The sequence below is a fragment of the Melospiza georgiana genome, chromosome Z, assembly GCF_028018845.1.
Source record: "Melospiza georgiana isolate bMelGeo1 chromosome Z, bMelGeo1.pri, whole genome shotgun sequence".
Classification (NCBI taxonomy): Eukaryota; Metazoa; Chordata; class Aves; order Passeriformes; family Passerellidae; genus Melospiza; species Melospiza georgiana.
The window spans coordinates 8,228,271-8,255,679 of NC_080465.1; the positions used below are offsets into that span (position 1 = coordinate 8,228,271).

The 27,409-nt window shown below is 37.5% G+C and overlaps 1 protein-coding gene across 2 annotated transcripts; it reads left to right on the forward strand.

The window, feature by feature from the left end:
- Positions 1-163: 163 nt before the first annotated feature.
- Positions 164-27,409, forward strand: AP3S1 (adaptor related protein complex 3 subunit sigma 1). 2 transcript variants are annotated; one of them, XM_058044363.1, is made up of 7 exons: positions 164-350; positions 2,340-2,431; positions 5,001-5,112; positions 13,347-13,418; positions 17,518-17,625; positions 20,532-20,573; positions 26,765-26,853. In XM_058044363.1, the coding sequence occupies exons 1-6, from the start codon at positions 282-284 to the stop codon at positions 20,565-20,567; spliced, it is 489 nt and encodes a 162-aa protein (XP_057900346.1). In that variant the 5' UTR covers positions 164-281; the 3' UTR covers positions 20,568-20,573; positions 26,765-26,853. The 2 variants fall into 2 exon arrangements, with proteins under 2 accessions (XP_057900346.1, XP_057900345.1); XM_058044362.1 differs by lacking the exon at positions 20,532-20,573 and having other exon boundaries at positions 26,765-27,409.

Below are 27,409 nucleotides of genomic sequence, written 5' to 3' on the forward strand. Positions count from 1 at the left end.
GGGCGGCCTCTGCTCCGCGAGGCGTTTTGTCCCTCGTGGGACGCCGTCTTTCCCGTCACGTGACACGCCAGGAGCGTCGCGTGCGGCGCCAGTCGTCCCGCCGGCAGCGGCCGCGCCCCGCCGGTCACGTGGTGCGCGCGCCCCGCCGGCACCGGCCCGAGAGCGGGAGCGGGCTGGGCAACGGGAGCGAGGGCGCGGAACGGGAGCGGAACGGGAACGGAACGGGAACGGAACACCGCACAGCTCGTCCGGCCGCCGCCGGCCCCCGCCGCCGCCCCACCATGATCAAAGCCATCCTCATCTTCAACAACCACGGCAAGCCGCGGCTCTCCAAGTTCTACCAGCGCTATGTACGGGCGGGCCGGGGCTCGGCGGGGCGGGCGGGGGCCGCGCCGTGGCCGGGGGGCCGTGCGGTGGCCGGTCCGCGGGGTTGTACGCGAGGGTCCCCAGCCCGGCCCGGCCCTGCCGGCTGCGCCGGGGGAAGGGACGGTGCTGAGAGCGCGTACGTGAGGAGGGCTCGGGGAAAGGCGGTCGTGTGTTCGCTGGAGCTGCCTTCGGGAGCTCCGGGGCGAAGGCGGGAGGGAAGGAGTCCCGTCCAGCGGCGCCTTGGCTCTCCCGCGTGTGAGCGCCGCTGCCCGGCCCGAGTCCGGCTGCTGTTTGTGTGCAGGCAGGGCTGGCGGAGCGGGACGGGGAGCTCCGGAACGGAGCCTCTCCTCTCGGAAAGAATCGGTGCACTGTGAAATTGCAGATGACGTGAACACGTAAGGAACTAGAAAAGAGCATTCCTTGACGTGGTAGAAGGCAGGCACAATGAAAATGCAGCACAGACGCTCAGTCTGGATGGAAAGGTGCACTGGAAACTCGTGATTTAGTTCAAGGAAAAGAAATTTTAAGATAATGTTTTGAGCGTACTGTACCGTATTTCCTAGCGAATATGGTGAGGTCTGCTTAGGCATTAAAGTGCAAGGAAACAGTTGGTATTTCTTAAAAGTTATGTAAACAAATAACTCGTTTCCCAGCAATGCAGTTACATGGATTTGTGACCTCTTTCTTGCAATTCTGGTTATTAGAGAACTCATAGATCATTGGAAGGGATGTATCTTACTTGCACACCTCAGAGCAGAAATGATGACTGTGTCCCTTCAGTTAGCACAGTCAGGTTTTGAATTAAAGGGGTGTAACTATTTCAGGTCCTTCTTTTGTGTGACTGAGGTAGAAGGGAAAGGAGATGAACAGACGGCCAGAGGATACCAGATTTTTCTTGTAAAACCTTTCTGATCTACTAGTTTCATAACTCGGCTTTGAACAATTTCTCAATGCCTGAAGTAGGGGTAATATGTTTGTGTAAACAGAATACTTTGAAGTTTTGAAAATGTGAATGGCAAATTAAAGTAAGAAACTTTATGGTGCACAGAAACAGGTGCAATCATATAGATTGTATTTTTATGTGTGATTTCAGTAATGTGGATTTGTTTGTGGATCTTTTGAAGTTTATGCATTCTTTAGTGTCAATTGCACTGGTACTGGAGGCAAATCTCGGCTTTTTTCTGTGAGAGGATGCATCTGCAGCTTTCTAGAGAGATTAATTCGGTCAGATCCGTGAAAGAGGTACTTACTTCTTTCATAATACTAAAACTTACAACTCTAACTTTTTCAGCTGATTCATATGAGAACAGAAACTGCATAAAGTGAAGTAAATAATATTTTGCAGTTAGGTAGAAGAAACTAATTTATGGCAATTAAAATACATGTCATCATTTCGTCTTTCAGAATGTAGACCTGTGGCCATAATTTCAAAGGTAAAAATTAAGTTTCTGAAGAGCCAGAAGAATTCAGTCTCAGAAGTGATGTTTCTGATCTTCTAAGATTAAAGGTCGTGGCTTAGGACAACCTGTTGCTCATGGTGCCTTTGTATTTTAGGGTATTTCTGGAAATGTTAGATATTGTGGGATTTGAAGCTTCCCTGCTCTCTTCAAGTTTTGGGGACTTCGTTTTACTCTCAGTTTATGGATAAAAGTAGTTCAGGCTACCTTGGAAATACAAAAAAATTCAAGGTACTTGAGAACACTTCTGGGTTACTTAAAAATCCTACTTATAGATTTTTTTTTTGCAGAAGTTTCTTAAAAACAATCACTTTTTCACATTTCTCAGTAATACCTTTTTCTGCAACTTGTAAATAATGTCTTTTTGTGTTGAAATGACACAAACAATACATATCTTATTAACTGCCAGATTTAAGGCTTCAGAAGTAGATAGTTTGAGAGTGCTGACATACTTTGTTTTGTACAGTCTTGTGTGCATTGTCAATCCTGTTTAGCAAAGTGTGTTTTCTTTCACAGAGTGAAGACACACAGCAACAAATTATCAGAGAAACTTTCCATTTAGTATCAAAACGTGATGAAAATGTCTGTAATTTCCTAGAAGGAGGACTGTAAGTATCAAGTTTGAAATAAATGCCAAATACTGGCTTTCAAGTATTTTTATTCCTGATTACAGTACAACATTTCACAGCTGTCGTGTAAATGCCATGCCACTTGAGATCTGTTGATACACAAGGAATTTTATCATTCTGCAGCAAGTGTGCATATTCTTTACTAACTGAAGCATAGCTATATGTGCCAAAATGTCTTAGGCAATAAAAATTTTTTCCCTTGTGCTGTAATAGCCACAGTGCTATATCTAGTGCCATGAGTGTTTCAGATACAAAGATGGGCAAGGAACAGATGCTGTTTTGCTATAATCAAGCTGAAGATTGCTGGTCGCATTTTAAGAGGCATTGGCATTTGCCATACCCACTGACTCATAGAGTCACAGAATATTCTGAAGGGACCCACAAGGTGTCTGAATTGAACAGCCTGTACAGGAATCCACCGCTCAGCCTTGGTGTTTTTAGCACCATATTCTGACCAACTGAGCTAAATCTCTAGAAAATTTAATACTTTGTTACTGTTCTTTGGCTTGAACTCCTAATATTTGAGCAGACAGCCTTTATAGTAGGATTCTGCAGCCTTTTTATCAGGGTTTGGGATTGCTCCATGAACTGGGAAGAAAAAAAAAGGTTTTAAATACGATAACTAGTACAGTTTCAACCAAAATATTTTATTAATAAAGGAAAAGCAAGGTAGGAGGAAAGTGAGACTTAGGTCTTCTGTCTCTGTAACACACACAAAAAAATCTCTTTTGAATCATCTTCATTGTTTTTGTCATCTTGCTTTAGCTGATGAAATTCTGAAATGGAGATGTGTTTTATTTTGAAGTATTTATTAGCCCTCAAGAGTAAATAGATAAAAAGCCACCCTCTAGAAGAAGGCGTCAGAATTGGTGGAATAAGCTCACTATCTCCAGTCTGTGACAGAGGTTGTCATAGTCTGTTAAATATTATATTTATAGGAATTTCTGGTTACTGGAAGTCGGTCTTCTAACACCTAGATTTACTGTGTGAAGAGTCAGTTAAATGCTTAGCTGTACCAAATCAGCTAGGATGTCTTTTTTTCTTGCTCAAAATGATTCTTGATTTTTTATATACTGGTTTTTAAATCTAAATTATTCTTTTCTGACTACTCAACTGGTGATTCTATCATCAGGTTCTTGGAGATGATCTCAAGCTGGAAGCATTCTGATTTGAATTCTGTAAGTGAGAGGCAGAAGACATTTGGAGCTTTTTAAAAATGACAGCTGCTTAACAAGAATAAACTGAGATAGAGAACAGAATTCTGGCTTTCCCCCTACTGCTCAGTTACAGGATTACCATTTCAGTATTTTTTTCAGTATTTTTTTCTTTCAGGACAGGGTTCACTTTATAGTTTGCCGTTTACCCAAAGGCCTCAACAGTTTATGTGTAGAACTGTGTGTACTGCAAGTATGAAGTATTAGAAAGAATTGGGTAAATAGATGACAAAAGAAGAAACTTCAATTGCTAGGTATTTCCACTGTCCTGTTTGTTTGTAAAAGTGTTGTCTGATACACAAATGTAATACCTGCTCTACAGAAACAAAGGATTCCCCTTCCTTACTGCCATCCCTGCTCCCTACCAAGCATTAATGCAGAGCAATTTGCTTAAACAAGTGACCTAAATTTTTTTTTTTTTTTAATCTGTGTATTCTCTCTCTGTGATAATGACAAAAATTAAAGGGATGAGTTACGTTGCACAAAATGGGTGATTCAGTTCTGGTACAGAGTTAAGGAAAAGTCACAACAGTCATAGCCATATAGGTTCAGCCTAAAAAATACTTTTGTGTATCTGGGAGTGGACCTCTTACAGCTCAAAGCAAATGTCAGTGGTCTGAGGTAGATCTCCTGTGCTTTATGTGCCTTTGTTTGGAAGGCCGTAACAGAAGAATGGAAGAACATACCTCTTTAGACCTTTTCTCATTCAGTGCCATGATGATTAGTGAGTCCATAAAAATATAATTGCTTCTGTGACTGTAACATTGCATCATGAATTACTGCTTGAAGTGTGGTCCTATTTCTCAAGATGTCAGACATTTTGTAGCACAAGTGTTACATATTCTTTGTTATGAAACAGATCATAAACCAAATTTAAGGCTTTTTTGGTAATCCAAATGCCAGTCTTCATTGCAGATTTCTTTTTTTTTTTTCCCTCTTGATGCTCTTCTGAGAAGGTCAGGGAGGGATTCATAGGCATACACTGTTAATCTGTAAAGCAGATTAATCCCTGTTCAGTGCCTGCCTGCTAGTGTGGAATGAAAGTACATTTAATACCTGCTTTTTTGTGATCTGTTTGAATTTATTTTAATAAAAAGGTGCACAGGTTGATGTCATTTTTTATCCATATGGATAACAATAACTGCTTGTTTGGTAAATGTAAATTGAGCTGTCTTATTACTTAGTCTTCTGTTGGAATTATATCACAAAATAAAAGTTGCAATGTAGCTCTAGCTGTTAATAATAGGCCTCCTGTTAATTGAAATTACTGTGAGGATTTGCTCAGCTTAGCCTGAGATGCTAACTAAGCTTTACTTGTTTTATTTCCTCTTTAGATTAATAGGTGGATCTGATAACAAACTAATTTACCGACACTATGCCACCTTGTATTTTGTCTTCTGTGTGGATTCCTCAGAAAGTGAGCTTGGTATTTTAGACCTCATACAAGTAAGTTCTTTTTGCTGCTTTGTGGTTTTTTGGTGGTTTTTTTTTTTTTTGCTTTTTATTAATTCTTAATTACTGTAATTCAACTCTAAAGTAGCTTAGAACTTAAACATTTTGCTTGCCTTTTTTTGGAAGGTTGCTTTTATACTGTGAACATACCAAGAAGTGCTGAGTATTATTTTCAGATTGTTTACAGTTTTCTGGGCTGTCTTTGGAAAAATTGTCCAAGTTGACGGGAAAGTGAGGAAACTCTTGGGAGCCTCCTGAGCACAAACTGGTTTTTGTTTTAGCTTTTCAAGGCCTTTTTTGGCTGCAGGTAAAAGTGGCGCAGTTCAAACATTTGCTGTGCAAGTGTGGATCATGAGAACTTTGACAGGCAATGCTCTGTATGTATATGTATATATTTATGTATATTAATATATATCCAGACTCACTCACGCATAGATACATGCGTATGTATACTCACAATAAATGCATAATGCATAAATATGTCCAAAACCTCTTTGGATTAAACTTTCCTTGTGGCTCATGAGCTTTTTGACAGGTATGCCTTAGAAAAGGAGGGCAAATGCTCCCCTAGGTGTGTGTTCTGCTCCAGGGGAATTGGGACGGGTAGGGTGGGAGTTGTTGCGGAGGAAGATGGTCCATAAGCCTATGTTCTTTTTCTCAGTGAGAAAGGCTTAACAGCACAAATGGTTTAATAAGAAAACTGCTTAGCAGAGCAGAGTGAAAAGATGAGTGTAGGTGGTAAATCTTACAGCCCTTCAGGTGCTGGACATGCCACCTTCATGTGGCACCCAGTGGAGCCCAGCTGGGTTTTCCCACAGTGTGCAGGGCAGAGCAGATCCTGTCTGTGGAGAGAAGCTTTCCCTCTTTTGAATCTTTGAGCTATTATATAATTTCCTCAAAGGAAAACAGCTCTTGCTAAAGGATATTTTCAGGAGAACTTCTTGCTGTAGTTTGGGGTCATGGCGAGGCCATGCAGGTGGCATGCTCGCTGGTACCACGTGGGAGCTGCCTGCAGGCTCCTGTTACAGTGAGCTGGCTGAGTTTATCCCTTGGCCAAGGAATTTTTGCAGCACAGCACGGGCCTCTGTGTCTATTCAGGTTGTGTTATGTGGATGACTAACCCCTAAACATGCAACAGTCTCTTAGTCAGAATCAGTACATTCCTTTCCTACAGTTCATTTTTGCCAAGGACATCACAGGTTATAGATTGTATTAAGAAGATCTGTCCTGCTCAGCCCAGTAGAGCAGACATGACCTGTTCAAGATCACTGACACCTCAAACAGAATGTCTTCTGCAAGGCTTCCAGGTACAGTTTCATTCCAGCTCAGGGATCCATTGGGATCATTGAGTCCAACTCCTGGCACTGCCCAGGACCCCCAGGAATCACACCATGTGCCTTAAAGCATTGTTCAAATGTTTCTTAAACTCAGGCAGGCTTGGTGCTGTGGCCAATATTTAAACTGCCAAATATGTCTGTTATCAACCTAGTAACAATTACCATGTCTGGTAATGTGAATGCTCCTAGGTCAAGAGGCCTCTGACTAAATCAGTGATTTTTCCAACTTAAAACTTGCAAATAAACAATTTCACTGTTAGTGAACTCAGATGTGGCAAAAAAGTTTCACACCATTAAGGGATTTATGTCATTGCATAAAATGGATCTCTTTTACATACACACATACATATATATATATATATCTAGAAAAGAGTAAATATAACTTACTGTTAAGCCTTTCAAAAGTTTGCACATCAAGAGAATTGATTTATTGCATAAGTAAAATCTGTCCTGACACGTGGGACTGTATCAATTGTTATTTCACTGTGGAAACACTGTGTGTCTCTAAGGCCTCCCAGTTCCCTGCAGACCTTTCTTGAAGCTGCATAGCTTCTCACAGACACCTCCTGCTGTTCAGAACAGCTGCTCCAGTGTTGCTGTTCTGGACAGTAGATCCAGAAGAGTGCCTGTGGAGTAGGAGGGAAGGAAAACTCCCATCTGGATTCTTGTATGATCTTGGGTCATTGCACATTCTGCAGTATCCGAACAGTGCAGCGTTAACGAGTAAGGTACATGATGGTTCTACCTGTTCCTAGCAGTTTGTTGTACAGGGTTGCTTAGTTGCCTGTCACATATTGTGTTTTCTTACTTGGAAGAGCCAAAATATTTATGAACAGAGAAAAGAAGCGTATTCATGTCTAGACAGTGCAACCTGAATTGTACGTTCAAATGTTGAAGCAAATTGCTTGCCCTTAATACTACCCGTAATTATATAGCCCCCAAACTTTTTGAATTACAGAATTTAAACTTTTCTCTATAATATTTTGCTTCTGGTACCAAAAATACTTAAGTAGATTTTGATCTCCTAGTCTTTGTATTTCACATTGTTTCCTAAAATGCCCCAGTATTTAATTACATGTCAACATAATTACGTAAAGGAAACTGAAATAATAAAAATGCTATTTCCATTTGTAGAAATATTTTGATTTTCTGACTTGTATGATTTTGTTTATAAATCGTAGTCTTACCACAGTACCTGCAGTGTTGAGGATTCAGAATTCTCTTACACGTTGTCATTCAACCATTTGATTATAGCATAGAGTATTAGAGATATGTTAAATATTAAGAATATTGAGATTAATTAAATATTTTTAATTTCTAGACTGGCTCAGAAGAAGGATCTGTTAATCCTCTTAGCAGTAGCAATCATAATGTACCTTTTACTGAAAGAGGGCCCTTAGAAAGTTTCTTATTACTTGTCAATTACACATGCAGTGTAGACTAACAGGATATACACACGGATGTTGGATTGAGCAAATAAGCTTTGTTTCTTCCTGAAAGTGTTGAACGATTCTTATACATCTTTGTTTAGTGTAGTTCAGAGATAACACAGGTAGGAGTAAGACATCTGGCCTTTGTTATGACATACATATAGTGTATGGCTAAGTAAGTAGATATATGTAGTAGTTTGTGATGGAAAGTAAACTGGTGAAAGAAACCTAGAACTCAGTTTAGCACTTTGGAGGTTTCTGTCATGTAAACTGGGTAAATGCATAGGAGATTGGGTTACATATGGTAGTCTGCAGTTCTTTTCAGCAGAAAGTTTTTGTTGTGATACTTAAGATACTTTTGTGAATGCCAGTTATCCCTCCATTAGGTCAGAACTATTTCACAGGTAAATCTTCTTGACTCAGGCTTAATGAATATGCTTTATGCATTACAAATCATAGACTCTGCCTCAGATTTGATACTGTCTTCAACTTGGATTTCTTTGTTCGAAAGGCAAATTCACTTTGTTTATTTTTGACCATTTTCTTCCCTTTTTTCCTAAATATAAACACAAGTTTCTTTTTATTATATTTGCTTTCTTGGATTGGTAGATAGGTCAGCATCTGTGCTATGCTTAGGTTTTGCAGTCTTTGGATTCTGTAAATTCTGTCATGCTATTTTAGCATCTCTGTGTTACCCTGTGAAGTGTAAGGTTTTTATTGCATGGAAGAAAAATACGTGTGAAAACATAACTAGCTGTAAACTGGCATAAGGGAGAAATGAAGGGTCTTTACAGTGGTACCTTAACTATGTTATGGACCTAAGAGCCTCTGTCAGCTCCAAGAATTTGTGAGTGTCTTGGCCCATAGCTGTACTTTGAAGACATAATGAGTCAGCAAGCAGCAGAATCTGTGAGAGATCAGTCTTCCATGGGAAATTCAGTGGAGCCTTTCAAGGTAAGGGTGTTCAGTGAGAGGCATGTGGGAAGTGCAGTGCACTTTGTGTAACATGTTTTTCTCAGTTCTTCAGGATAAAGGATCCTGACCAGAGATGCTTTTATGCTAATTAAATAAAAAACAGAGAGGCATATGACTGAGATGAGAACTCTCCAAGGGCAGATTGAATTACTTCTGTCCTCAGGTTTACCATTGCTGTTTAGGTAAGGAAGAAGAAGGGGATATTCTTGGTGTGAGTTACTCCTGTTGTTTTTAGCTTATCTTTTGTACCTGCTTTTGTTAGTATTTGACATTATCTATGCTCCAATGCATTTAATTGATTAAGTGTTCTGAGTTTTCTGCTGCCTTTGTTATCTTCCTTCTAATGTATGATTTACTCCATTTTTGTCTTATTTGCATATTTTAAAAATAAGCCCTTCATTGAAAAACTGATGTTTTGTTTTGACATATGGCTGAGTAGAGAGAGCTCCAGACTTGCATATATTCAATGAAAATATTGTGTTTTTTTTTATATAATTTATGCTCCCAGTGTGTATCTGTCTTTATTAAAGCATATTTCTTACAAAAGAAAGGTGTAGGGGTTTTGGGGTTTTAATTTTTTTTAATGTTCTGTTTACTTACATGGAGATGTGTGTGGTTTTTTTTCTTTTTACCATGAAAGATTGTAATTTCAAAAATGAAGCACAAGGGGGAGCTAGTAATTAATTGTGCATCCGTCCTTATTTTCCTGCTATTTCACTCCTTTATTTATGTTACTCTTCCAGTAACATCACATGGAGCATCTGAACTTATATGTGTGTGCGTCAAAGCAATTAATGTGTTTTCTCTTCTGGTTATTGATCTACAAGTCTGCAGCATTTGAAGTGATTACTGAAGTACTTAAATTTTAGCACTGCTTGCCTCAGTGTGCAATTCATTTGACTCAACTGAAATTCAGATGAAAGTGACACTGATTTTATTTACCTTTTCAATTGTTGCAGGCATCTTAAAACAGGCCAAGAAATGTTACTGTAAAAAATCTAGTTTTCCTTGCTGACTAGTGTTTTAAAAGATAATTTATAATAGATGTAGACCTTGTAATTTCTGGCATTATTCTGAGTGAGCTTGCCATCATGAATGGAAGATGGGGGAAATTTCCAAAGCTTCTGTGAGAAATCCCTGGTCAGTGAAAATCTCTGTGAAGGAATAGTCAGTGCCAGCTGATTTCCCTTAGATTAAAAAATGTTTGTTGTGCATTGCTGGTCATGCATTTTAAGCAGAGATTTGTGAGTTTGTTTAGTGTGTGATGGGATTGCTGTGTAATAGGTAAAGGTTTAAAAGTAACTGCTCCAACAATTAATCAAGTGCTGCTATAGAAGCTTTATTTATTGGAAGAATGTCACAAAAGTTAAACTTTTGTGGTGTTGATGTGTGAGCCGGCATGTTGCTACTAAACACATGTGGGGAGGGGGGTGTCTTTAGGATTCTTATGTTGCCTGTGTCTTTAATGGGTTCCTTTGTTTTCCAAGGAGCTAGACAGATGTCAGTGTGTGTGAATCATGTGCAGATTTGGTGACTGTATGAGGAATAGTGTCAAACTCTTAGCTCTTGTAAGTAAAACTATTGGACGGAGGTTGCATTTACACTGTTTCCAATCTTCTTCTTACAGCTAATGTCAAACAGCCCTGTTCTTGTAACTGCATTCTCCTAAGGTGCAAGGAAAGTAAGAGAACATCTTTGGTGATTTGTTTTGCACCACACGTTGTCAAATGTGTAGTTTTTCTACTTAACATACAAGGTTTTTTTGTTTGCATCCCTTCTTTACAGAAGACTGTTATTACTGCAATGAATTAACAACTGCTTGAAGAAAAATCCCTGCTTTGCTTAGCTTCAGCATAATTTAACAGAAGCATATTCATTTTCTTAGTTACCTTGTCACCAAACCTTGTTGTCCTGAGTCTGCTTCTGAATATGCTCTGTGTTCATAGTTAAAGTGACAGATTTGTATTTTTGGTATTAAAGGATAGTCTAAATGCATCATTAGACTATCAACTGTTAATTGATAGTTTGATTTCAACATTTTAAAGACTTTATTAGTAGTAGTCATAGCAAGGGCAGTGTGTGATCGTTCTTTCTTTTTCAGTTTGAGCAGGATCTGAAGATCAACAGTTAAGATGTGAAAGTAATCTTTGTTGATAAGGCAGGGTAGACACTTGGGAATGGGTGATGTCAAGCAGATCTATTTCCCTGGGTTGGTAGATATAAATACATGTCTGTAGAAGCAGGACTTCATCCACAAAGAGTGGAGGTGGATGGAGTTACGTCCAGGTGGTGTCTGGTCAGCAGTGGTGTTCCCCAGCGCTCAGTGTTGGGGCCAGGCCTCTCTAATATCTTTATCAATGAACTGGATAAGGGGTTTGAGTGTTCCCTCAGCCAGTTTGCAGATGACTTTGTGCTGAGTGGGAATGTTGATCTGCTGGAGGGATGGGCCAAGGTCAGTTGTAGGAGGTTTGACAGTGCCAAATGCTGGGTCCTGCCCTTGGATCACAGCAGTCCCTGCAGCGCTCCAAGCTGTGGCAGAGTGGCAGGAAAGCTGCCCAGTGGAAAGGGACAGGGGATGCTGGGTGGCAGCAGCTGAACATTAGCCAGCTGTGCCCAGGCAGCCAGGCAGGCCAGTGGCAGCTTGGCTTAGATCTGCAGTAGTGAGGCCAGCAACTCTCCTCCTGTACTGGGCACTGGTGAGGCTGTGCCTCAAATCCTATGTCCAGTTTTAGGCTCCTCAGTACTAGAAAGATGCTGAGGGGGTGGAGCAAGATCAGAGAAAGGCAGTGTAGTGGTGAAGGGGCTAGAGCACAAGTTTTACAAGGAGTGATGGCTGAGAGACCTGGGGGTGTTTAATCTGGAGAGAAGGAGTGGGAGGATCTTATCTTTCTATACAACTGTGTGAAAGGAGGTTATAGAGATGCTTCAATCTCTTCTCCCAAGAGAGAAAAAATAGGATAAGAGGAAACAATTTGTGCCAGGGGAGGTTTATACTGGATATTAAAAAAAAATTTCACTGAAAGGGTTGTCAAACATTGGAGTGGGCTGCCTGGGGAAGTGGTGGAGTCACCATGCCTAGTGCTTTAAAAACATCTAGATGTAGCACTCAGAGACTTGGGGTAGAGCTGGATTTGGCAGTGCTAGCGTACCTCTTTGACTCATTCATCTTCAGGTTTCCAGCCTAAACAATTCTGTGATCTGTGTCACATTTGTGCCTGGAACCTAGGCAGTTTAAAATCTGGTGCCTCTCAAATACTAAGGTAGGGTTCATAAATCATGTGGAACAGAGTCAAAATGAGGTGTTTGTCTTCCATACTGCTTCTTTAGGATGTTTGAGTTAAGAATTGAATAAAAAATTGCATACAGTGACAGCTTAATAAATAATATTAAATACATGTTGTGAGAAAATGGCCTTGACATATACAAAACTAATTAAAATTTCCAACAAGTTGCCACTATTTTCATGCCATTAATAAAAGATCAATAAATTTTTTCAGAAATTTGCTTTGAAGACCCTAAGCTCAATCTTATATTTAACGTAGAGAGATCTTGACATAACCCGTGTCTGTAGGAGTTATCCCTTGGACGAAGGGAGCTGTGTGTACAACTCTCTAAGGCTGGAGTCTCTAATAGCACTCACCACAAGCACTTGGTGATTGGCATTTGGGAACTTCAGGACTGCAAGTGCAATCATCATTTCATTATCCAGACTAAGTGAGGATCAGGTGCTCTTGGTGTAGCAAGGTGCAAAAACATAAATACCAAGGAATCTGTTCCAGAAACACCCAGAGGAAGGCGATGTACAGACCATATCTGGCAGGGAACATCACTGGCTGGAGTGCAGTAGCTGCTTGGATTTTTATGCTTTTATGTTCTGGATTCAGGGAGGATTTATTTGCTTATGTGTGAACTATTACAGAGTTTTCTAAATTTATATGGTAATATGCCTGACAGGATCAGGAGGTATGACATTAAGACAGATGCCTTTTTTATCCTGGATTCAGTGGGTCTGTACTGTCCTGCTGCTGGAAGGAGTGATGTTGACACTTAACAGCAAAGTTAACAGTCTGGTTAACTAGGAAATGCCTGCAATGCAGTAATTACTAAAAACAATGATGGGGAAAGCTGGTTTTCTTTGCTTTATACTTGAGTTGTAATGAAATGGGAAGGAGTACTTTAAATCACAGCTGAGAAAATTATAGTGTAGGTTATGTTACTGGTTTTTCAAGATGTATCTGTTTTTTAAAACAGTGCGACTTTAAGCAGTTTTAACCTAAATTGGCTTGTGCATACAGTTTTGTCCTCTACATAGATAACATACTTTTCACATAATGTTAACCACATAATTTCGGTAGATGCCTTTAATGCCTTAAGATCTGACCGGTGTTTTATTTCTGTATTTGCTTTTCTCAAACCTCACACCTAATGGAACTGCAGAGTTTTTGTTAAAGATTGACCTTTGGTGCTTTTTTTCCCGTCTTTGCAGGTATTTGTGGAAACACTAGACAAATGTTTTGAAAATGTCTGTGAACTGGATTTAATCTTCCATGTAGACAAGGTACTGTGACGACATCCTGTAATATTTTTATCAAGTAATATGTTTGTTTCAGCTGATACTTGATATTAAACTCTGCTTTACTTTCCAAAGAAGGGTAACAAAGCTGATGAGGGGTCTAGATGGTATGTCTTGTGAGGTGGGGCTGAGGGAGCAGAGATGTTGAGGCTGGAGAGGAGGAAGCTCGAGGGAGCCACGCTGCCTTCTACAACCACCCCAAGGGAAATTGTAATTGGGGGGTTGGTGTCTTCTCCCAGGTAACCATGGGCAGACAACAGGAGGTGGCCTCAAGCTGGAAACCTCTTCCCTGAAAGAGTTGTCAGGCATTGAGGCAGATGGCCTGGGGAACTGATGGAGACACCATAACCAGAGGTGTTCAAGAGGCAATTGGACATGGCACTTGCTGCTGTGGCTTAATCAACATGATGGGGTTTGGTCAAACGTTGGATTGGAAGGTGCATTTAATATGCTATGATTATGTAATTTAAATGCTGTGTGGCTCTTTCTGTTTAAAATCTCAAAATGGACTGTCTTTTTTCAAACACTTAGAAACAATGTTGTTTGAATATTCCCAGCTGTAAGAAACAAGTGTTGTACTTACTAATCTAGTTTAGAGAAATTCTTTTACTATAGTCACCCTTCATTTAAAAGGACTTTGGCATTTCTTGGTGTAATACCTAAAATGCTGAGAATTTAATATATAGAATTTATTCCTTCAGTTGCGTTTTGTGCCTGCCATTGCTTTGTGTGCAGTCACCTGTCCCCATCTGTGAACATCTTTCTGTATCAACAGCAAAAGATGTCAAAGGAAAAGTAAGATAGAAAAAGCAGACTGAAAGTAATACCAAGTTAGGTATCTGAAAGAACTCAAAATACTAGTTAGATACTCCAGTAAAAATAATACATTTTCACAGTAAAAGCCAGTGAAACCTTGAGTTAAAAAGCTCTGAATGTGACATTAACCAGTGCAGTGATTTTTAACTTGAGCGTAAATGAACAAAAGAATTCAATGTAGAGACATGAACTTCTGTATTAAGGCAAGGCTGCCACCAACTGTACAGTAGCATTAGTTGGGCAGCTGTGACTAATTTGATGTCATCTTGATTCTTCCTTTTTTTTTCCCCTCCAGTTTAAGTTCATCAATATTCTTATAGGTCAGAGAACAAAACAGGAAGACATATCTGTCAGAATTAAATTAAAAATGTTAAATTTTCTTTAAACTGCTGATACAGTCAACTTGTCAAGAAGCATAATGCACTGAGCCTTCAGACTTAATGCATTAACTTTCTCTTTCTTGTTAATATATTTCAAGTGTGCAAAAGGGAAGAACAGCAGCTGCTCCTGCTTGATCTTGACAGTCTTGGTTATAATGGGTGCTTATGTGTGGGTGCTGTTAGGAGTGAAATCTTTAAAATACTTGTATTTTGAGTGGTCTGGTATTGAGAAAAGTGAGGATTGGCTAAGTTATTTGAATGAGAGTTGTTCTGTGTCTTCAGTTCTTGGTGGAGCTGTGGGAGGTTGTTTTCTTGCAATTGTCTTGTGAGAGCTGCCTAAACCAACATTTTTTCTTGTAAAAAGATGAGGTGGCATGTAGAAGAGTTAAACTATGTAATCTCAACAGCTGTTGCTGTGTGGTATTTTATGTGGTATTTCTGTAAGGAAATATTTATGCTCCTCGGATGTTTATAATTGTACAGTACTCTGCAGTGACTTAGAGTTACCCAGAGCCAAGACAGATGCTTATTCAAGAATATTGATAGAGTATGATGAATTCTTTTGGAGAATGGAATATAGGTGGAATGACTGTTTCTAATGTGCTGTAGCAGATGAGGACTTGGGGTGTTGGGGAGTGTAGTTCATACAGAAGAGAATTTAACTTCTCTTCATCTGTATTACAAGCAGCCAAAAAACTTGCTATAGCTGGAGCAAGACGTTTTCACATGTCTTGTGAGGAGGAGGGGCAGGTTTATTTCGGTCCTACTGAGTCCAAGAGCCTAATGCTTTCTGATGGAAAAGGCATAATTGAAAGCTATTATCCAGCTAAAATAATAGAATATATTCAGCTAGGGATGTAAGGGAATACTTCGTTTTTTTCACTGGTTTTTGGCACCTATTGAAATATCTCTGGGAGTATCATGATCTCTTGCAAGAGTTTATTATCTAACCAGATGAGTGAACCATTCAGAATCAAATTTCTTGAAGACAAGAAAATGTGTTTGCCAAATTTTCCTGAGAGAGTTTTTTTCTTGATAAATTCCTTTTTCTTTAGAATGTGCATTCATGCTTTTAGAGAGTGCATCAAATGTAAATAGGAAGCACTCTTGATTTTTGTAAAAACACTTCAAAATTGTTATTACAAAACAGCAATTTCAAATTTTAAAAAGTTGATGTTCTCAACAGTCAGATCCCTTTTGGAATATAAGATGTCTGTTTGTTGTGCCTTCAGTATTTCCCTTAAATACTATTTTTAATACACTATTGAAGTCTCTTTTGCACTTCATTTCCACTTATTGCATTTTTGTTAATGATTTTTTTGTTTTCGTTGTTTCTTGGCAAAAATAGTTAGTGATTTTTTTAAATAAGAAAAGATAGGGACAATAAGGTGTATTTGTACATTTAATATGTATATGCAATGAATTTTAATTTGAAAAGAAAAAACAGTTACTGTTTATTTTTATCTTGCTACTGCTTACATATGAGCAAACGTATTTAAGAGGAAGAAGTCAATGGATTATGATGCTTATGTAACTTTATTAGTTAAGCTGTGATTTCCTTTCATATGGAGATTACCAAATAAAATTAATTAAATGCTGTTATTTAGAAAGCTGTCCCTTTAGAATAAAAGTGGGGAAAGACAAAATAGTCCAGCTTCTTTAAAGCCACCTATGCTTTGAACATTTTTAAATGCTGTGTGTTAGACTTCACTGTTGCATTCTGAAAGTAGGAAAAAATGCAGAGAAAGATAAGCATGACCCAAGGTATGGAGTGGTTTGTGCTGAGGAAGAAGTTAAATATTCTAGAGACTGGAGGCAAAGGAGTAGTAACTATACAGGAGGAAAGGTTTTGGAAGAGCACAAAAGGGCCTGAAGAAGGGCTGTTTTAGAAATACACTAAAAAGTATCAGAGAAACAAATTCAATTTTGTTTTTTAGGTATGACACAAAAGCAAGGACTGTGTTGGTTTTTGATGTACTACCTCCTGATTATTTGATTTAAAGATTTACTTCTATCCTCAATCCATGGGGAAATAGGGAGAATGTCCAAAATAGTAGCTAAAATTATGCTTTTGAGATACCAGATTGTACATGTTTATTTCTGAAAAGTAGAAAAATACTCCTTGTCTTCAGATTTAAATACTAATATACTATTAAAATATTATACATTACATGATAACCCTGGATTTTTACTAGTAAGTGTGCAGAAGGATGCCTTTTTAAAAAGAAAAAAACCCAAACCAAATCTTATTATGGTTTGAGTGCAGACTCTGAGGCAGCAATTATGAACCAGAGTTTTCATCCTCAAGTCAGCGCTGCAGGGAGGAGCGATGTTCAAACATACCCATTTCAGCAATGTCCTCAGCTGTTTTCTGTGCTCCTGCAGTTTGAGTCCTAGCTGTCAGTCTTAGCTGTAGATACTGAAGACTCCATATTTATCAGGTGTCTCGGGAATGTCAGTTCTAATTCTGAGCCAAATCTTGGGGTCTGTGGTGGGTGAGCATCAGAGTCTCTTCCTTCTCAAGTGTAGCCCAGAGGAGTGTTTACACATCTACTTGTGAGCAATTTGTTTAGTCTTGTAGGACTTGCTTCCTAGGGGTGTTACTGCTGTTGATGCTAACTCAAACTCTAATAATTGGATAGAAAATGGGAACAAAAAAAAGAGGAATGTGAAAGTTTCTTAGCATGTTTGTAAGTGGTGTGAACAAAGAAGATACTAGAGAAAGGAATATGAAATTATGAGCTTTGTTTCCAACTGCCTTTAGATTAAGTGCTGACATTAATTAAATGACTTACAGAATGTTTCCCTGTATCAAGGTACCTAGACCATTTTTTCAGATTCTGTGTAGGATATTTTGCATTTTTAAATTCTCTTTTGGTCTCTTTTAGGTCCATAATATATTGGCTGAAATGGTTATGGGTGGAATGGTTTTGGAGACCAATATGAATGAAATTGTCACTCAGATTGATGCTCAAAATAAACTGGAGAAATCTGAGGTAAGAGTGATGCACTGTGTAGTTTCTAAACTAAAAACAGGGGTTATAGTAAATGCATGCTGTATAATGCTCTTTGTCCTTCATAGCAAACTAAATAGTGTAAGCTGCCTGCTTATAGTACCAGAAATTTGCAGTGTATCTCAGGGTGCTGTACCTTTCATTAGAAGTAATAAACTGCTTAGTCACTGCTGGTTAGATTTTACTTTTTGTATCTAATTGCATTGTGCACCATTGCTGTTAAGGTACTTCTGTAGTTCTCTAAGTTTCTGTTACAGAAAACCTTTTAATTCCAGCCTACTTGTTATGCTGGACTAGTGACTTCAGCCCTTAAATGAAATCAGATGAAGAAGCAAAGTGTGTCTTCAAAGACCACATATTCCTGTCTGATAGTATGCTTCTAAGCACCTGAAATAAATAGCAGCAGAAATACTGCAACACAAGGAAATAAATCGGACTGAAGTGGACTAGACAGACTTTAAAGCCCAATTTTAGACGCTTCAAAGTAAATATGAATTCTGCAGTTTTGATAATCTGAGCCTTTGGTCTTCAATAAGTGAGAAAATTATATTCTGTATTTGTCTATAATGGGCTAAGTGAGGGATCACATAAGAGTTTTGGGAATCCTTTTTCAATTTAACAATTGTTTAATTTGTGTTTAGGAAAGACATTTAGATTAAGAAAGGACCTTAGAATTACTTTATCTTTGACACAGTATATTACTGTCCCTTTAACGTCACCATATGTGCCTTGTAAGTCAAAATGCTGCTGCTAATATATCTTTGCTAAGTCTGTGCTGGATTCTAAATGATGGGAGTAATTCCACAGAGGAATACATCAAAACAATAATATCCAAGTTTCTAAGCAGGCCTTTGCTTGAATTGGAGACTGAATTTCTGAGGTTGGAAGTCAGCTGAGCAGACTTCCAGGTGGCATAAATATGAACTAAATGGCATTTTAGGAGAGGACCCAGAGACTTCTTAGTTCTAACTGAAGTGCAGTAAAGAGAAAAATGAATTTTTCATTTTTTTTTGTGGTACAATGTATACTGTTCTAATTCTGCAGTCTCAAGCTGTGCCACCTCAAGTTTTTTTAATGCATTTAATTCCTTGTTTTGCACAACTTCCAAACTGTATCTGGTCAACAACATGTGAAAAACAAGAAAAAGCTAGGTATGATGTAACACAATACATAGCTATATGCATCTGAAAGGATTCTATAGTAGATTTTGAACATGTCCAAAGTATTCATTTTAATGTTTTTCTCGCACTCAGAATGAAACGCTGATCACAGAGATGAATATTTGGAGTAATTCTCCTAAATTTTTATTATATTTGAATAACTTCTGTATACTTACACTTTTAAAAATGCAGTCGTCTTCCCAAAAGCTGAACTTGCTCAGCAGTTGTGCTCTGCCATGTATTATGTACATATTGGTTCTGTCTGAAAGCATTTAATTATGTGAATTCTGTTACCAAATCAACTGTAGACCAGTCTCTGACAAGTCTTCTGAAACACATCGATTCAGTGCAGCCAGCTGCAATACTTGCTGTGTTCCATTATTCATCAACAAGTTGTTCTTTCTTTTAAGAGCTTTTAGTATAAAAGTAGATGCTGGATGATCTGAAAAAACCCACACAGAACTTGAAGTATATACAAAGTGAAAGGAACTTGTTCCTTTACATTCAGCAATGAATTGTAGAAGGTAAAGAAGTAGCAGTGGTAAATTAAAACACTTGGTGGCTGGGATGAAGCAGAACATTTCACAGTCTGCTCCCCACAAATACATTCTTTTTCCTTAGTTCAGTGACTGTTTCTTTTCAAATTTAACTGTTACTGCAATGCTGAGATACATCACAATACTTGATAAATGTTTCCTTAGATCATTAATCATTTGTTTAATGTATATCTGCAGAAAATTCCTGATTGCTATTTCTTTTCTTTTTGTCTTTTTGATCAAGATTGTAATTCTTTGAGTATGTCTTTCCTGAACACATATTTTCAAGACACAGGCAAATCCTTGTAAATCAAAATAAGTAATAACTTAATAAATTTTGAATGCTGGTCACTAAGAAACCAAAACTAGTGAATCTTCTTTGTTTTCTTTAATTAGAAAAAATTAAATATAGAAATTAGTATTAATGTAGTCTGTAGTATATAGGAGTGCCACCTGTGCCCCACAGCACTGTTGCTTTAGTCCCTTTGGCTTTTAGACCACCATCATGCCTCTTGCATTTACAAAGCAGCTATTTAAGGTCAAGCAGCCTTTACTGTTGTAGCTGAAATGATGAAACGAATAAAGCTGTATCTGGGTTACATTTTCAGAAATACTTCGGTTTTTCTTGTGCCCATTGGGCTTTCAGTAATATACAAAATTTAGCTATTTAACATCAGGTATTTGTTTAGTTATGTGCTAGGTTTCTAAACAGAATTTCGGTTAAAATTTAGTGAAAAAGTCTGAATATTTACATGTATTTGACCAAAATTATCAGCTTGAGTAATTTGTGAATATTTTCAACAGCGATTAATTAAACCGCTATAAGAGAGTCCCTAGCTTTGATTTGTGATTGAGCTAATACTATTTGGATGGGCTACAAAAGAAATTATTTGTACCCTGAGAAATGTTGTATTATATGCATTTCCCTGGCTTTCAGTTTAGTGTTAATATGTGAATGGGTTTCTGGTCAATCCTGAAGCCAAAGAATCATTGTGATAAAGGGAGGGAATTCTTTGGGAGAGGGGTCATTGGGATTTTATTCTGAGCTTCTGGAAGTATTGTAGGTAAACCTGGGCTACCTCTTCTCTATTTGGAGTGTTCAACTGTGTGTAATTTAGACTTTTAAGCTGGGCCTCATTTTTTTCTGAACCTCCTGATCTTTTCTGGCTCTTTCCATTCTTCTCTCTTACAGACCTTTATCTTTCAGTCTCCCAGACAGGACAGGTAGACAAAGGTATTGCTGACTTTTAGAAAAAAATGTACTTTTAACAAAAAGGGAAAGCAAAATGATGTCAAAGGCAATAAATTACGTAGGCCAGACTCAAAAATTATGTGTAAAAATACCCATACTAGTCCTTGTAGCCTACTTTTTGTGCTAGTTTCTTGTAGTTCCCTCATCTTTTTATTGGCTATAGTGTATTTTACTAGCTTTTCATTGACATCATATTTTTTATTTTATTTCTCTTCCTGCATTTTAGAATTTAACTTTTCTTTGTATCATTGTTAACAAACAAAAGAATATGAACTTGTGTTAATATTAGCCAAAAAATCCTGCTTAATTAATGTCAATAAAAAAGGAACACACAGATAACAAAATAAGATATGATGACATAATACAAATAACTCCTTTGATGGGAGAGTTTTGTCCCGGATAATCTAAAATAAATAATACAAACTCAATACAAACTCTCTTACTTCACCAGTTACTATTTCCAGACAAAAACAAAGAACTTTTACCTGCTTACAAAGAGAAGTTTCAGAAAAAGCTTCAGGTGAATGAAATGCTAAAAATCCCACCACCAAAACCAGCAAACTGAAATCGTTCTGTATAGAGAGAATAAAATTATTAGTGCAATTTGTAAAGATGATGTAGAATTTCCAAAGTTGATGATCCAGCCTTAAGGATGTTGAACATCAAATGAGAAGGGCTGTCAGCATGTACTCGACTTGAGATGTACATTTGCTGTCATTATAATCCGAATGTCCAGATTTTGATCTAAGATATCCCAGCAACTGCAGTCCCCGAACATGAATGTTAGCAAAGAACAGAAGAAGGAGAAGGAGACTGTATGTGTGACTGTATCAGTTTATGGTCAATGTCACCTGCCATTTGTTGTTGGAAACATTTAGTTTAGCTTAACAGTTTGAATGTTGGTCAGTGTTAATGGCAGTACTTGAAAATTAATTTCCACTTGTTTTAAGTCTCTGTGTATTCAAACTGCAGGTATTTTAAACAGGTGGAATCTTAAGCAATTGAAACTTATTTAATTTATTAATAGCTTTGCTCTTTACTTTTTATGTGATCTTCCTAGGATAGTGTACTACAATACCATTAAGATTTAACAAATATAACTCCACAATTGGATTTAGTAGCACTGAGTTGTAAAAGCATTAGCTAAAAATAGTTCTTGGTAACATGCAACATTTTAACCTAAATTTGAAGTATGCTACAGCACATGAAGAAAATCAAGGACGTGACCTTCCTCTGCCTAATATATTAACTAACACTTGTAACATACAGTCTGTATTTTATTGGTAACGCTAGGGAGCTTGATCTCAGATTTTTGGTTTGGTTTCTTTTTTGTTTTTCTTTTTGTGCAAAGCTACTTTTCTTTTTCTGTGTTGTGCTCACACATATTCTGTTTTTATTTTTGGGTCTGGCAATGAAAAACAAACAAAGAAATAATTAATCATTCCCATCCATTACTCTTTTTGTGATTCAAGTGCTTAAAATTTCTAAGAGTATGTCTTAAGTCTTCTTATCTGTTTGGCCTCATTTTGATATACTTGCAGACTTCATTTTGGTTTTTCTCTAATTACGTTCATTTATTTAACCTCATGAGCAGGGGACATGATCATTCCTTTATATTATGTATTGCATCCTTTCATGATTTCATATCCCTGCTGCTTTGAAGTCATACTTGTTCTGAAAAGAAGCATTGCTATGAAACACCAGCAGCAGAGAGGTCCTAGTACCTCTGAAGTATCTGGAAAAGGGTGGCTTATTTTGCAGTGTTAGCCTTCATTATTTTGTTTTCCAGTAGGCTGTGGTTTTCTATATATTTATTTTAGTGCTAGCTAGCTCTGTGTAGAGTTATTTGGGATGATAGTTGTAACATTTTTATTTGTATATGCATATTAACAATGTTTGTGATGTGCAATACTTTACCCAGATTATCTGAATTTCTTTTTAAAGAGTAAAACAGGGTTGCTGGGATCACTTTGATATGAAGTTACCAGTTGGGCATTCTAAGAAAGGATGAGGATGAGAAGAGAGAAAATTTATTCCTATAGTGGTTAATAATGACCTCAGTAAATTAATGACAGCTTATGTTTTTCACTTGATAGATTAGGACCAGTAGAGTAAAAATTCTGTTATTAAATGCATCTATTTCAATCTATGAAATAGTGTCTTCTTTTGCATATATGGTATTGCTCTCTAAAAGTATATGAACATGTTTACAAGCATTTTTTGCAATAATGGAACCTAAAATTTTAATATGCAGCATTTCAACATTAGAGCACATCCTTCAACAACAAATGAAATTGAGAGTACAAAGGAGCTGTGGCAAAACTGTTGTATTGGCTTATTATTATACCAGCTGTATGCAATTCATATTGTCTTTCTGAAATTGCATTAATTGTCTTAAGAAGCTTCACTTCCACTTGCTTCAGTCATTTGCTTGCTGTGACAGGCGATTCATCATTGTCGCTGCATGTTTAAGGCTTGCTACATGTTTTGTTTTTTCAAGTGGAACAGTTTTTTCTTGGCGCATCACCAACTTACCTGCTGAATTACATGATAAAAAAGGCAGGTGGAACTAGTTGAGTTCAGTGTTACAGTGGAAGCTGTATTAATCAGGAGTCTCTAGAAAATGCCTCAAAAGCACACAGGGCTCAAAGTACTGCTTGTTGTACCTCTCTCTGTGTTTGTAAATACAGTTCACTTCCAGTAAAAGAAATGGAAGGACTGCTACTAGTTCACTGCCTGACATGCTAAAAAGGAGTGCTAAGGAGTTAAAATATAATAGTATTTGAATTGTATTTCTTATCCAGCTTGGGAGTTCAAGTGCTTTTCAGTCATTTGATCCATTAGACATTTTTTATGAGCTGTTTGCTCTCTCTTAGAAATGCTGTGTAAATGTATTGTGCTTGATAGGGTGGACATTAATTGTGCTAAATAGCATTCTGCCATGCATTTTATGTATACACTATCCTTCAAACTCACTTAATACAGAGAATTCCAGGAGAAGAGAATGTAATAGCTTGAAAATCTCTACTCCAGCATCTGATAGTGAAAGATAATCTCACTGTCAAAAAAAGAGGTAATCTGACAATCAGAGCAGTTTTGTCAGGGATCTTCACTGATCGTGATCCAGAATGGTCCTCATGAAATTTGGAAGTTATGACTGTGTAGGGGGGTGGAAGGGCAGTGGTTGTGTCAATTGTGGTATTTTTAATAATTCTCAATTGTGTCTCCATTGTATCCTATGCCATTGGGGCGGGAGGCAGGGACTGTAAGTCTGTATAAAGAGGATAGTAGCAGGTAGGTAAAAATAATAACCAGTTCTACTAAAAATGTTATTTGTCCATTAAGAATAAATAACTTCCATTAAATTAGGGTAAAGAATCTCCATCCAAGTCACCCAGAAGGCACCTGTCCTTTGAATTGCCAGCCATGTGCTGCTACCGTGTCATTACTTATTATACTTTTCTGGTTTCCCACTGTTTCAATTGTAGATTGTATAATTCATTGCTTTTAATTAATATTTTCATCTTCTCAGTGGAAAACAGTTTACATTGCCCCATTTTGCTTTATGAATTTTTCTTCCATTACTGCAAATAGAATTTAAAGGATTAAAAGCCTTTACTGTTTTATCTGATAAGACTTCACTGGAAGTTGCCTCTTGATTTAAAATTAGTATTTCCAAGTTCTCAGTTATAACAGGACAGTGTTGGGCATCTTCATGCCTTCTGCACTGTTTTTTAGTAAATAGAAAGAAATTGCAGTGTTAATACTTCTCCTTTAAATTATTGCAGATTCAGGGGTATTCAGATTTTAGATACTTCCATTTCTTAGTACTGCTAGTGTTAGGTCCAGGTTTTCCCCTCTAAGAAAATGCTGCTATTGAAAGAGCCTCTGGGATGGATGGCCTGATAGATTTGGTGATGTTAAGGAAAATGAAGGAAAAAGAGTGTTTCAGAATACTTTTTTGCACCTTTTGAGTTTTACTTAAGTCTGTTCTTCTGAGAACAGGTAATTCTGTTGATAATTCCAAGTAAGAGCAAATTTGATAACATCAGAGATGCAGTTTTCTCAGCTATCTTCTCTGCCACACATGCTTTTCGCAACTTTGGCGTGTGTCACATAGGAGGGTTTGACAGGGAAGATATGGTTAATAGATGACTTAATGGCTTTCTGGACTCTGTTTCTTCTTCTGGGAATCATCCCAGACTAAAGTCTAGGGATTTATGATGTTTTAGCCTTTCCATGTAAAGGGTTAGTTCAAAATCAGAAACTTCAATCAGTTTTATTTTGACTTGGGTTATGTTTTTAACGGGAGAAGGAAGAACAGTAGGTAGGATGTTAAGTGAAAATATTATGTTAACTTGACTTTATTTCTTATAAGTGAGTAGTAGAAAGGAGAAAATATTTTTTTTCATAGCCTTCAAAAGGTAGAGTTGTTATCTGAGAAGTGTGTGGGGTGTCTGTCTCCTTTTGTGAAGCTGACCAGGTGAATGCCATGGAAGTTCAGGTGCACTCCTCAGTAGTTTTACCCTGCACTTGCAGTGAATTTCAGTGAAAACCAAGAATCTGAAAGGGTTATACTTTGATTGGTAGTCATGTACCAATGCTTTTTAATAATCAAATATGACACAACCTTTTTTCTGCTTTCATTTTGCTGTATTTCTTGTTCAGAAATACTTTGTGTGCAAATGGACTGGTTTCTTCAGTCTTTGAAAAACCTAAAATTAAAGATCTTCCATTTCTACCAGTTTAGTCTTTTTTTAAACTAAATCCTAGCATCTGGCTTTGTTTCTTGTGGATTGCTCCTTTTTACTGGACCTGTAAGATGCCACACTGTAAAACCAGTAAATCTTACACTGTGATTTTTATCGTTTTTGAATATTTTTAATCTTACTTTTAAAACATTAAATTTAAAGTTAATTCTTTTTACTTATTCAGAAAATTTGTAATATGATATCTTTTTCTGCTAATAAGAGCTCTTCTTATAAAAATGTCCCATGCTTTTTTATTTCCTTGCAAAAATAAAAATTATTTTTACACTTCTGTGGCAAGCCTGAAGTAAAACCACACTGCAAATTCTAAATCTGCATAGAAAATCTGAACTTTCAGGAGAAACATTTCCATACTTAAAATTAATAGTCTGGTTTTTTTCACAACATAAAAAATAGTAGTAACGCTTAACAGTCTTGTTTTAATAGTCCTTAAAATAACAAGGTTTTGAATAGGTGTTTTCAGAAGCAATAGGGAAAGATGATTTTGGGATGTCTTCAGGCCTCTGAGCTATAAATTGTTAGCATTTCATAATATACCCCAGTGTGCAAACTTGGCAGCTGCTTTAACTAAAAGCAGAACTAAATGGAAGTCAGCAATTCTCTATTGTAAAACTTGCATGTTTATACAGAAAGGCTCTAGTTTTGTATGCAAAGACACTGCATGCAGTAGAGAACTTTAATAAAAAATAGGTGCTGTGTAATAGTTTAAATTGGCATAACTGTGTTGTTGTGTAATGCTCAAGGGGATGCAGATATGTTAGTGTATAATTAGTTACTGTGGGAAACAGGTTATTCTAGTTTGGCTGTCTGCATGCTCTTCATCAACCACAAATGCAGGGTGTTTATCCTTTTCATCTTAGCCTAAGCCACCTTGAAATACCTCTGTGTGTACATATATATGTATTTTTGTATGTATGTATATATACACACACAGGTGTGTGTCTGTGTCTGTGTTCATTGATTTGACTGACATTCAGCACTTTGTTACTGTGAGGTTACTTACTCTGAACCTGTAACCAATGCTAGTCAAGTGTGAACCACGTTAACTTTTAGAATAGGTGAGAGGCAAAGGCAGCACACTGGACACCCAGCACCTTGAGACTGTCTGTTCTGTGACGTGCACATTACACGTGCTTGGATAAGCCTCCTGTTCCTTCCTCTCATACTTTTCCATCCAATTGACATTACATGTTTTACCATATAAAGAGGAATATGTGAACTGTTTTCTCTTTCTGGTTTAATATTTCCAAGTAACCCATTTCATTCCAAACACAATTACCATGTGGTTTTTCTAATTGTGTAACCATGGAAATACTTGAAAAGTTAGTTGTCTGTGTAGATTGCTGGTGAACCTTGTTGTGACTGACTTTGCCTGACTTGCATTTTTCCTCACTTTATATACAGGCTGGTTTAGCAGGAGCTCCAGCCCGGGCTGTTTCAGCTGTAAAGAATATGAATCTGCCAGAGATCCCAAGAAATATTAATATTGGTGACATCAGTATAAAAGTACCAAACCTGCCCACTTTTAAATAACATGGCTACTCCAGGTAATACCAAGGAAGAAATGTAATAAAGATTTACTGCATAATTGTTTACTAAATAAACATGTCTTACTTTTACTGTTTGGATAAAACTCAAGGTACTGCATAGACACAACCTGAAAAATCAGTGTGTGGAGTTGAATATTGCTTTTGTCTTGTTTGTGAAATTAAAGGAAAGGGGTAGTTCCCATGTGATTTCTAAATTACATTCCTGTGCCCTTGCAAGGCATATCACTGTGTCTCAGCTGCTGCAGTATTTTGGGGAAGTATTTAATATGTTCTTTACTTTGTATAACCTATAATGCTGAGGTTTTTTGTATATTCACCAAAGTCTATAATTAGTGTGTTCTTTAACTACTTCTGTTTGTCATGATTATTTAAGACTTAAGTGCAAATGTTGCATGAAAACATTTAACTCATGTTTTGTTAAATAAAATCATAACAAACTGGACTTCGAAATACCTGTTTTTTGAAGTCTACTGTTTGCAATAAACCACATTATTTCCTA

What these genes read in the sequence shown, in the direction of transcription:
- AP3S1 (XM_058044362.1), top strand. Translation starts at nt 282, where the DNA reads ATGATCAAAGCCATCCTCATCTTCAACAACCACGGCAAGCCGCGGCTC. An exon ending in CCAAGTTCTACCAGCGCTAT is followed by an intron (nt 351 to 2,339) that starts GTACGGGCGGGC and finishes TTTCTTTCACAG; the next exon opens with AGTGAAGACACACAGCAACA. An exon ending in ATAAACTGGAGAAATCTGAG is followed by an intron (nt 17,626 to 26,764) that starts GTAAGAGTGATG and finishes CTTTATATACAG; the next exon opens with GCTGGTTTAGCAGGAGCTCC.